Here is a 12,302-nt window from a genome sequence, read left to right on the forward strand (position 1 = left end):
AATTCATACACCCCTGATCAGCTTTTCAATGCTGATGAGTCAGGGTTATTCTGGAAAAAAATGCCTGAAAGGACTTATGTCTCAAAATTTTATAAATCGGCTAGTGGTCATAAAGCAGTAAAAGATCGCATAACAATTCTTTAATGCTTCAATGCTTCAGGAGATTATATTATGAAACCATTAGTGATTAACAAATCAAAAATGCCCCGTGCCTTTAAAGGAGTAAACATCAATAATCTTCCCGTTTATTGGAGGGCTAATGAGAAAGCGTGGGTTACTGCTGCAATGTTTACTGAATGGTTTCATGAATGTTTTATCCCAGATGCCAAAAAATATTTAAGTTCAAAGGGATTGCCTTTTAAAGTGCTTTTGTTAATTGACAATGCGCCGGGTCACCCACAAGATCTAGAATATGAGAACGTTGAAGTAAAATTTTTACCAAAAAATACAACTTTATTATTACAACCATTGGACCAAGGCATAATTTCTACTTTTAAAGCTTTGTACATAAAACGAGCCTTTACATACATTTTGGAACAAATGGAGAACAATGAACCTTTAACAGTTATTAGTGCTTGGGAAAATTTTACAATATTAGACTGTGTGAAGCATATCGCCTTATCATACACTGCGATTAAGCAAACAACGCTCAATAGCTGTTGGAAGAAATTGTGGCCAAATGTAGTCAAAAATGAACATTCCATTTCAACGTTAAATGATGAATATTCGCAGATAGTGTACAGATGGCGCATTCATTGGGCGGAGAAGGTTTTGATGATTTTACTGAAGATGATATCGCAGAGTTAATGGCTGATAAAGAACTAAGTGAGGATGATTTAGTTAACTTAGTTTGCGAAAGTGTGTCTGACAAATCTGATGAAGAGGAATTAGTACCAGTAACATTCACTGCTAAAGTCATCCGCGAAGGGCTCGCATTGGGAAGAAAGCTGGGTAATCATTTTATACAAAATGACACAAACGTTGAAAGGGCTTTACGATTCCAACGTGACATAAATCGCTGCTTGGCTCAATATGAAGAAGTTTACAAAGATCTTACAAAAAATTCGAAGCAATTGTTAATAACCGATTTTATTACCAACTCTCATAATGTAAATATTTCTGCTTCAAACATCGAATCGGCACAAATAACTTCGAGTGATGAAAGTGAATTCGAACCTTCGATTCCGAAAAAAAGAATGAGAGTAATTTCTGACAGTGATGAAGGATAATAAAACACCTTTGGTTTTATTTTTTGTTCTTCAGTTTAATGTATTGTAATTAAATAAAAAAATAGTGTTTGCGTAACATATTACATATTTTAACCTGTCAATGCATTTTATTTTTATTTCTGTGTACACCTAAAAATATTGAAAAAAATCACAACTGTTAAATAGCAAAATTATGCATTTTCTGCAAGCTTTTCGATTTACACGGTTTTGACTTGAAAATTTTTAATTTTCAATTTACACGTTTTTCTCAGGAACGTATCTACCGTGTAAATCGGGTGATAGGTGTATTTAGATTTAGTGCATTTCATTCAAATTATTTGAATCGAATATACGTTATTTTCTATTTTGCATAAAAATAGTATAAAGGTAAGTCTATTTTTTGTTACTTTTTGTTCGTTAATGAATTCAAAATAGAGAGACATCATAAGAAAGAGAAAATGCTTTTGGGATTATCTAGTCAAAATTTAGAGTACTCAGAAAAATTGATTTTAAATCCGACATCGGCTAAGAAAGTGGTATTGGCTACAGTTTATTAACATAATTTTCTTCGTAGAGATTTTTTACCAAGAAATAACGTAACCAATACCTCAGTTAATGAAGAAGTCACAGCAATGCAAAATTAAGTTGTAGATATCGCCTCCACTGACATTCGCAATTTCTTAGCAAATCATTTTCTACATAATGCGCCGGTTCCATGGCAATACAATTATTAAATACTTATTTTTGTTTAAAAAAGCGATGATATACTACGTACCACTGTATCAAATGTTTCAGCAGGATTGTTTTTGTCATGTAAGAAGTACAACAATGATAACTCTGTTTAGATACTTTTTTATATATTAATATATTACAATTGTTAAAAAAAGAATGAAAGAATAGTATCATTAATGCTCCAAAATGGAGTTGATACAAATAAAAAAAGAAGTTGAAATAGAAAAGTTATGAAAGGAACAAGAAATTTTATGTTTTTATAAGTAGTTGTTTTTAATACGTTAACATTTTCATTATTGATTATAATAAACTTTATTAAATTAAAATTAGAACTAACACTACCACTATTACTAGAACTACAAACTTTCGAGTTAAGCCGTGCATTTTTTGAAAAAGTGTTAACGTTTCGGATGCCAAGTTGCAACGTTCTTCAGAAATGCACTTCAAACTTATTTCTGAAGAAGGTTAAACAAGTTTGAAGTGAGTTTCTGAAGAAGGTTGCTACATGGCATTCGAAACGTTAAACATTTTTTCAAAAAACGCATGGCTTAGACGAGACGTCAACTTCTCCACGGCAGACATTTAAAAAACCTATGTACAAGAAAAGTCGACCAACGGAAAGCGAAGAAAAAAGACGTGCTAATGAAGCTTATGAAATTTTAAAGAGATAAATTCTCGGTTTATGGTGAACCCATAGGGAATGAAATAAGAAAACGTCAACGAACAGCACAAATTTATGTGAAACATTCCATAAACAATACTTCATTTGAAGCAGCATTAGGGAGATATGACCGTTCCAATCATGCATTTCAGTCAAATTCCTCGTCGAGCCCAACCTATAGTGCTACCCCATCACCTGGATATCAACAATCAACAGATTTGTCTATTTCTTCTGAAGTTACTGCCAACGAGCTGACTGACTTTTTAAATTTCAACTAATTTTGGAATGCTTTCTGGTGTAAGACCGCTTTAATAATGCAAATAAGTTACTACACAAATCTACGTTTTGAAATACTGGAAAAAGCAAAGAAGAAAGCGATTCAAAAAACTTCACCACGAGAAATCTATATAACTCTGGGACGTGTGCTGATTATACCGTGCGCCATCAATTCATATGTATTGGTCGAGAAATAAATCACTTCGGAATCTAGCAATAACAGAAACCATATCCAGGGGTCGGTTTATGCTTCTCATGTCGAAACTTTATTTCAATATTCCATAAAAACCGGCGGGTGCATCTAAAGTTTACTATATTGACAATTTTTGTAGATAATATAGTCAATAAATTTAGTAGTACTAAATACTAAAAAAGATTCACAGACTAGTAAAATAATAACGTATTTTAAAAAGCCTGTCTCATAGCAGTTATTTCTCGTTTAATTGCTAAAGATGGATTACCTTTTATTTCTATATGCACATCTTACGAAATCCGTTCTCTTCTTAACCCTTTCGTTACTAAGAGCGTACGCATACGTTTTTGTATATGTGGGCTTGCTAAACGAAGAGCGTATATTTTTCATTAATGTTTTTCGAGTTTCTGAAAACGAGAAACGTAAGTATTCTGTCTTGCAAACATGTTTATTCGCGAGAAACGAGCGCATGCGCCTGAAATTTTTTATCTTGTACAAACTTGCAAAATTTAGTCTCCAATTACGAAGAACGTACGTATACATTTACCGATTATATTTTACGTAGTAAGCATTGTGACAGAACTGAAGTGAGTTTCGTTGTTACTTTTTGAGTAAAATTTTACCAGGTAAGTTAAGCAACACATTATTAACGATATTGTCAATAAATATTGTCATTCGTTTATGAAAAATTAAATTTTGTTTTGTTAATTTATTCACTTCCTAAAAGTTTACATGTGTTTATGTTTACAGAATGGACAGGCGAAAAATATTAACACAAAAAGAATTGGAGAAAATCGCTGAACAGTTTATGTATGGCAGTGATGAAAGTGAAGAGGAGAGTATGGATGATGAGAAAGTTGAAAATGAAGAAGTAGATAGTGAAGAGGAAAATTCGGAAGAAAATAGTGAAGAGGAAAATTCTGAAGAAGAGACGCCAACCGTTAATATAGGTAACGTTTGGAAATATAATCCTACTTGGGTGCCTGATTATTATGAATTCAATGAAAACGGTTATAGTGGAATAAAAAATCGTAATAGTCATGAAAATTCTACCACTTTATTAATTTTTGAAGAACTTTTTAATCGAAACGATTTAATTGGAAAAATAATAACAGAATCTAATAATCATTTTAAGTTTTTAAAGGCTAATAAAGTATTTTCAAAAAATATAAGAGAATTAGAAAGAAATGAGTTTGTGTTTTTTGGGTTTAAGTTTGTTAATGTCCAGAGTTAAAAAGCTCAAAGAAGTAGAATATTGGACAACCAACCCATTATTAGAGACTCCAATATTTAGTAAAATTATGAAAAGAGATAGATGGTTTTTTATAATGAAAATTTTACATTTTTGTGAGAATAATGACGAATGACGACAGATTATTTAAAATTAGGATTATTGTGGATAATTTAAAAAGTTCATTTCGTTCTAATTTTAGTCCATTTAAAAATCTATGTTTCGACGAAAGCCTGTTGCTTTTTAAAGGTAGACTAAAATTTAAACAATATATACCTTCAAAGAGAAGCCGGTTTGCAATAAAATTATTTTTAATTTGTGACTGCCAAACAGGTTACATATTAGATTTTCTTATTTACACTGGTTCTACTACAAACATAGTGAAAAGTAATCCAGAATTAGGTATATCTGGCCAAATCGTATTAACATTAATAAAAAATTATTTGAACAAAGGACATTCCTTGTTCGCAGATAATTGGTACGCCAGTCCTTTATTATTTAAATACTTAGTAACCCAGAAAACCAATGCCTGTGGAACAGTTAAAAAAACCGTAAAGAAATGCCAAAATTTCCAATCCAATAATTAAAGAAAGGAGACGTAATATTTTATACGTCCGGTCCATTGTGTTGTATAAAATGGTGTGATAAAAGAGATGTCTTGATATTCACCACTATGCATGAAATAGGCATGATCGAAACTGGAAAAGAATACAATACAATTGCAATAAACGAATATAACAAACATATGGGAGCGGTGGACAAATCAGATATGGTATTAAGTAGTGTGAAATCGATTCGAAAAAGTGTAAAGTGGTACAAAAAGATATTTTTTCATTTACTTGATCTGACTGTATTAAATGCACGCGCACTACATGACCTGGTGCACAATAAAAGAACACCCATGGCAGATTTCCAATTAGACTTAATAAAGGATATTTTTGAAAAATATTGTTCGCCAACAATACCAAGATCTAGTGCGGTTGGTAAATCACACATCGAAACCCCAATTAGACTCACTGGTCGACATTTCGTAAACAAAATACCAACGGAATTAGGAAAAAGAACAACGGTTAGAAGATGTGTAGTATGTTCCAAAAATGGTAAAAGAAAGGACACCACCTTCCAGTGCGTCGAGTGTAATGCGCCCTTGTGTGTTATAGACTGTTTCCAAATATATCACACCAAAAGAAATTTAAAACAAGCATAATTTAAAGTTTGATAAATTGTTAAGAATTAAGATTTACTTTGAATAAAAATTTTATTTGTTCAATATAAAAAACGACATAACTACGAAAAACGTATAACTACGTTCATAAATAGACCTTCAGTACGAAGAACGTATGTATACGAAATACCTAAAATCGTTCGTATTCAGAGCAAAATGATCTTGAAAATACTCCGTCACGAAAGGGTTAAATATAAAGGCTACGCAAGTATCTAAAAACTCCAAACACCATTAGAAAATTAGTTATGGCGTATGCAGGCAAAGTTCCAACACAAATCACAGAACAATTTCTTTCCTATAAAAAAGGAAACCAGAAATTATGTATAACTATTGATGGATATCAAAAAGAAATCGCCGGTACATGAACATCACTGTTCATGAAAAAGAACACATATGGAATTTGGGCCTTGCAAGAGTGCACGGAATAATGTCTGCCGAAAAATGTGGAGAAATATTAAAAACTAAGCTGGCAATGTTTAATCTTGATTATGAAGATTTAATTGAAATTACAACTGATGGAGTTTCTGTAATGAGAAACTTTGAACATTTTGTTCCCATGATCCATCAGTTGTGCTTCGCTCATGGAATTCATTTAGCCGTACTAAAAATGTTATATGGACAACCTCTATTGTTGATTTGGAAACGTGAACTGAACTCAACCAACAAAACAGTACGTATAATTCTAAATACCAGATGATGAAATATCAGATGATGAAATAGATCATAATAATGATTCCCTGGAACATGAAGCTGTAGAACCTATTGATATGAACAGCTTAATAAATAAAATCGGGAAAATTATTAAAATATTTAGAAAATCCCCACTAGAAAAATTTAGAAACGAATAGGCATTAATTCTAGATTCCAAAACAAGATGGCACTGTTTATTAGATATGTTAGAACGTTTTTATGAAGTAAAAAATTGTATAAGGAAATGTCTCTAGATCTCTAGATTTGGAATTGTTGAATGATTACATAAAACCATTACAACCACTAAAAATGGCAATTGAAACAATTTGTTGTAATAACGTAAAATTGCGTTATATTTACTGCAGATATAACATTACAGTTTATGTTAGATAAATTGTCAAAACAAAATACTAACATAAGTTTAAACTTAAAAAATGAATTAATTATGCGACTAAAAGAAAGAAGAACTCATTTCTCCGATGTTTTACAATTTACAATTAATGTCGTTGAAAATTGACGAAGAAAGTTATGGACAGATTTTACGGTGATACTTCACTGGATTACTAAGACTAGTACTAGTTGAAAACATTCGTCTATTAGGGTATCAGTAATCCAATAGAATTCAAACACAGAGGACTGGCATCACGTGAGGTCAAGTGATAATCCGGCAGACATTACCTCACGAGGAGGCATTGCTAGTGAACTTACTTCGTCTACATTGTGGTTTGAAGGACCTTCGTGGCTAAAGTATGAAAAAAAACATCCGTGTATATTGCCACATCAGCATAAATTCACGTATTTCTTATTTAAGCACGAACACGAACGATTATTACATTGTGGTGCGCAAACACTTTTTTCAACAATCCGAGAAAGGTTTTGGCCTATTGGAGGCAATTCTTTAGCAAAAAGAACAATGAAGGAGTATAATACTTGTTTCAAAACTCATCAACGAACTTATGAATATAAAATGGGAGATTTACCGCGTGACAGGGCAAGTCTAATCGACCATTGGCTGTAACCGGCCTAGATTTTGCTGGACCATTTTTGTTAAAAGATAGATTAATGCATGGCACAAAGTTGATCAAGGCTTATGTGTATAAATGAAACAACCAGGAGGTGGGATATTACCATTACACGTTAAAGGACAGGAATAACAGAAGGTAAAATTAAAAAAACCAGGTGACGTGTATTAGTAAAAAATGAAAACTTCCCACCCCTGCAATGACCAGTTGGAGTCATCATCGACGTCCACCCAGGAAAGGATGGAGCTGTTCGAGTGGCTACGATAGAGACCGAAAAAAGGATACTGAAGCGTTCAACAAACAAATTATGCAATGTACGGACTCAGTAATTTTATTCAACAATGAATTTGTAGAACGTTTAATACTTCTGTTTGTATTTTTGAATAGTGATTTGATATTTAATTTCAAAATAAACTGTACTTATTTTGAGCTGGGCGAGATATTGAGGACAGCTTGAACATTGCTGAGGACCGCTTGTGAATGTCATTTTAGTGAGAGCATGCGCGAATTTATTGATCGATCGAAACGCATGCGTAAAGCAGTTTAAGGGAATAACTAAAAACGAGAGTCGTTTCGAAGTGACAAGATGGCGGACGTTTGTAACCGTTTGTCCTCGTTTGCCAGTCTCCGCAATAAATGATTAAAAGAAAAGTGTGTGTGTTGTGTATGTAATTAAATAATGCTATCGTAATTAACCGATATAATGTACTTTTATTAAACACTAACATTAATACGCAAGATCAACTTAAATATAACAATGGTTCGATGGTTTGTAAAACGGGGAATTTCGGTTCGCGTAGATGTTGGATTGGTAGTGAGGGTGAGCGCGGGGGGTTGTGTCGTGGTTCGATGGGGGGAAAGAAAGGGACAGTCGGGGTTTGGAACTGAACATGTGTTTCGTAGTAAGGTTAACCCTAGAACACATACAGGGGTAATACCCCAACAAAAATTAAAATTGCCGCCAACGTCACTATTTCCTTTAGTCAGTAGAGAGCGTTCTAGTATACTAAAGTGAGGTTAAACATATGTGTATTCCATTTGCAAAAGTAAAATAATCGTTATAGTTTTTTAATTACAAGTGGATTGGGGTAATTAAATACCCGAAATTAAATATACGAAATCGACAGGATAAATTTGCACCGATAAGGCAGTTATCTGGTTAAATGGTTCCCACCCATTTATAAAAAATTGTACAGAATGCTATACACCACATGCATATTGTGCAATAGACGAACAGTTATTGCGTTTTCGCGGTAATTGCCCTTTTCGAATTTATATAGCTTCCAAGCCTGACAAATATGGCTTGAAAATAAATACTATGTGTGACAGCAGAACATATTACATGGTCAGCGCTCTACCGTACATTGGCAAGGAAGATCGAATAAGTAAGGAACCTGTGTCGACTCAAATAGTAAAAAAGTTAGCAGAACCAATCTATGGCACGAATAAGAACAGTACTATGTTCAATTATTTTACGTCTATACCTCTCGCTCATGATATGTTAAAAAATCATAAACTGACCGTAGTAGGAACTCTACGTAATAATAAAAGGGAGACCGCCATCTTTTCTACCTAATAGAAAGAAAGAAATTCTTTCATCACAATTCGCCTTTGTTGAAAAGACAACCTTGGTATCCTTTACACCAAATCGTTCAAAATCGGTAATATTGCTTTCCACTGTCCATTCAACAGCAACAATAGATGAACATAGTAAAAAGCCGGAGATTATCCTCTTTTACAATTCTACAAAAGGGGCAGTTGATACCTTTGATCAAATGGCGCATAATTATACAGTTGCGCGAAAAACTAAACGATGGCCATTAAGATTTTTGTTTGGAATGCTTGATCAGGCTGGTATTAATGCTTACATAATTTTTAACTTATCAACTAAACCTGACAAACCAAATCGAAAACAATTTTTGAATAAACTTGGTGTACAGTTAGCACGAAATTATATGGAATATAGATTGAAAGGTAAATTACCAAATGAGCTCAGAAAAGATATAGAGAAAGTATTAGATATAAATACACCAGAGGAAGATGAATTGCCAGCCAAACGGTTAAAATCTGGACGGTGCCACTTGTGTCCAAGGATTAAAGATCGAAAATCAAAAATATGCTGCGTTAAGTGCAATAAGCCCGTATGCACTGATCATAGACTTGATATTTGCTTTTCTTGTAAAAAATGATAGTTTAGGCTTTGAACGAAGCATTACTATATGTAATTTTCATAACGATTAAAAATTTGAATATAATAATGTGTTTTATATAATGGGGTAATAAGTTACCCCATGTATGTGTTTATAGTTGCAATGTTTATGTATGTGTTCTAGGGTTAAGAGAAAGACTGATATACGAGATTGTCATAGTTTGATCGATTATTATTATCTATGTACTATTTTTATGAGGATAAATTAAATACTTCTCAGTTTTGTGGGTGGTATTAATTTCTTACAGGTTGTAACGTAACGGTTCGAAGTGTGGCGATTCTGATGGTTGTTGGATGATAATGCATATTCGTCGATAGTTGCAGATAACTTCAGGTCTGTCAATGCGGACGATAAAGTAGAACGCTGTACCGATTTATTAAATATGTTTATATATATTTATTAAATATTTAAACAGTGTTTATTGTATTTATGTTTTATTCTGTTTATGTATCGGTAAAATCCAGAATCAGAAAAATTATACAGTTCATTGAAAGTGTCGTACAAAGTGTATACATTTTTAAATAATGATGGATATTTTTTTGAGTTAATTAGTGTTGATAACGATCTCGCATATTTTTCTAACACTCGAATTGATTGGCAAGCGATAATTAAATAAGGTATTGTCCATAAATCATGTTGGATGGTGTACTGTATCGCCAGGTACCTGAACTGGAAACTGAGGAAACACAGCTCGTTGTACCCACAGATGAAAGGTTAAATGTAATGAAAGAATACCATGACTCACCTACAGCAGGTCACTACGGAGTCGACCGTACATACCACCGAATTGCCGTTAGATATTACTGGCCAGCTATGCGACGGTTCATAACTGATTATGTAAAGAAATGTACGAAATGTCAAAAGTATAAAGCTACGAATTTGAAGCCAGCTGGTCTCCTTCGCACACCGGCATTTGCTCAACGATTTGAAACATTTGCATGGACTTGTTTGGTCCATTACCATGCGCACCCACCGGCCATCGCTGGATATTTATTATAAAAGATAAAGCTACTAAATGCGTTGTTGACTTATTCCCATTGGTCCAAGCTACCGCGGTAAATTGTGCGAGAATTTTAATTGATGAGATCTTCACTAGATTTGGTACGCTAAGGAGGATCGTTTCCGATAATGGAGTCCAATTTACTGGAGATGTTATGCAGCATATCAGTAACTGTTTAGGGATAAAACAGTCATTAATCCCATATCATTTGGAAGCGAATACCGTTGAAAGAAAGAACAGAGATTTAAACACCGAATTAGCAATGTTGGTAGAAGACAATCATGAAGAACGGGTCGAAAAATTATCAAGTATACGATTTGCAATGAATACGATAAAATACAAGTCCACAGGCTTTAGTGCAGCTTATTTAACATTTGGAGGCGATCTACGTACTCCAGATGACGTTGATCGGGATTTAACATCAATCATCGCAGAAGAAAATTTAGTTGCTCTGGCAATTTGGAAAGTTAGCCTTTTCTTCAAATCCGTCAACTATCTCCAACCACTTTTCTGTAGATAGTTTTGGTATAGTGCTCTCTAATATTGATGATTTGTTGAAAAAAGAAGGATGGTGACCAAAAGTAAAGAAAAGGCAAACGCATTTTGATAAGAGGAAACTTCAAAGTTTTGTAGGAAAACACGTAAACGAGGAGATTTCGCTTGTTGCTTGTGTTGAAAATGGTTCGATGAACAGGCAAGTGATACAGTCTTGCACATCATCGCCATCAAAAACTGAAGACAATCCGCTCATATGTATTGTCAATAATTCACCGAACACTCAAGAAGTGCCATCTCACACATCATCACCATTGTCTTCACATTCGATTTAGCGCAATAGACAAGCAAAATGGACATAAACATGTGAAATAGTATATTGTTTTATATGGAAGAGAAGCAGTGCTTTTTATGGCGTGGTCTGTCGCTTAGCGACGAACGCAGTGAGTCGCTAATGACAGATGAGCCGTTAAAATCGTGGCGTGTCCGACAGTTTGCCGGACGAACGAAGTGAGTCCGGCAATGACGGACCAGCCACAAACGAATCTGCTTCTCTTCCGAATAAAACATAGTATTTTTTCTTCAAACGTTGCAAATAATTGCAATATAAATTTTAATAAATTTAATAAAATGACAATTAACTTATTATGTATTAATGAGAAATCGAAGGACGTCATGACAAAATAACGTTAGCAACGACGACGTAAATTTGACAACCAATAAAAAAAAGTAAACAGTTTTGCGCGAATTTTAACTTTTAACTGTTAGTTATAAAAAAATATTAAATTAACTTTTTTGCACTATCATGACACTATATGTTTAAAGAATTATTCAAAAAATCAATTGTCACTTAATGGTTTATTTCTTCATAAAAAGTTTAAAATGTGTCAATTTTTTTGTGTTTATTAAAATTTAAAATATAAGAGATAATTATTTGTTTTGTTCTTTAATTAATTTAGTTTTTTTATGTGATATTAATTTGAGATGAAAATAAGAAAGCAAACAATTAAAAGGTTAGTTTCATTTTTTATTAATTTTTAAAATCTTTACTTAGCGTCCGTGAAGCAAAAAAATATCTTTTCCAATACGGCGCTAAAGTGACATGTGCTTCAGCGCTATGGCGCTAAAGTGAAATTTACTTTAGCGCCATAACGCTGAAGTACTTTTTTGCTATGTTGATCTTACCAACCGTCGTTATGCAACAATGACTTACTTCTACCGCGAGTAAACACGACAACAAAGTTGTCATTTAATGACGTTCGAAGAAAAACATTTTTTATTGGTATTTATACATACTACAAAACTAAAGTGAAGCTATGAGTGAAGCTTTCAAAAAAAATTTTGGAAAATTATTTGTAA

The 12,302-nt window shown here is 33.2% G+C and overlaps 2 protein-coding genes across 2 annotated transcripts in view; one reads left to right on the forward strand and one right to left on the reverse strand.

Moving 5' to 3' along the window:
* Positions 1–11,883, reverse strand: part of LOC111414325 (uncharacterized) — a 190,907-nt gene extending 179,024 nt beyond the window's left edge. Inside the window, exon 1 of the mRNA XM_071200568.1 lies at positions 11,380–11,883. The gene's annotated coding sequence lies outside the window, so the exon portion shown is untranslated. The remainder of the gene's footprint in view (positions 1–11,379) is intronic.
* Positions 202–1,229, forward strand: LOC139432034 (tigger transposable element-derived protein 1-like). Its single transcript, XM_071200363.1, has 2 exons — positions 202–658; positions 733–1,229. Exons 1-2 carry the CDS (start codon positions 202–204, stop codon positions 1,227–1,229), a joined length of 954 nt encoding a protein of 317 aa, XP_071056464.1.
* Positions 11,884–12,302: the final 419 nt, after the last annotated feature.

The sequence above is a fragment of the Onthophagus taurus genome, chromosome 11, assembly GCF_036711975.1.
Source record: "Onthophagus taurus isolate NC chromosome 11, IU_Otau_3.0, whole genome shotgun sequence".
NCBI lineage: Eukaryota > Metazoa > Arthropoda > Insecta > Coleoptera > Scarabaeidae > Onthophagus > Onthophagus taurus.

Excerpts from the sequence above, each read along its gene's own strand:
- LOC139432034 (XM_071200363.1), top strand. The coding sequence starts at position 202 with ATGCCCCGTGCCTTTAAAGGAGTAAACATCAATAATCTTCCCGTTTAT. Across the intron at positions 659-732 it reads GCAAACAACGCTCAATAGCT|ATAGTGTACAGATGGCGCAT; the intron begins GTTGGAAGAAAT and ends GAATATTCGCAG.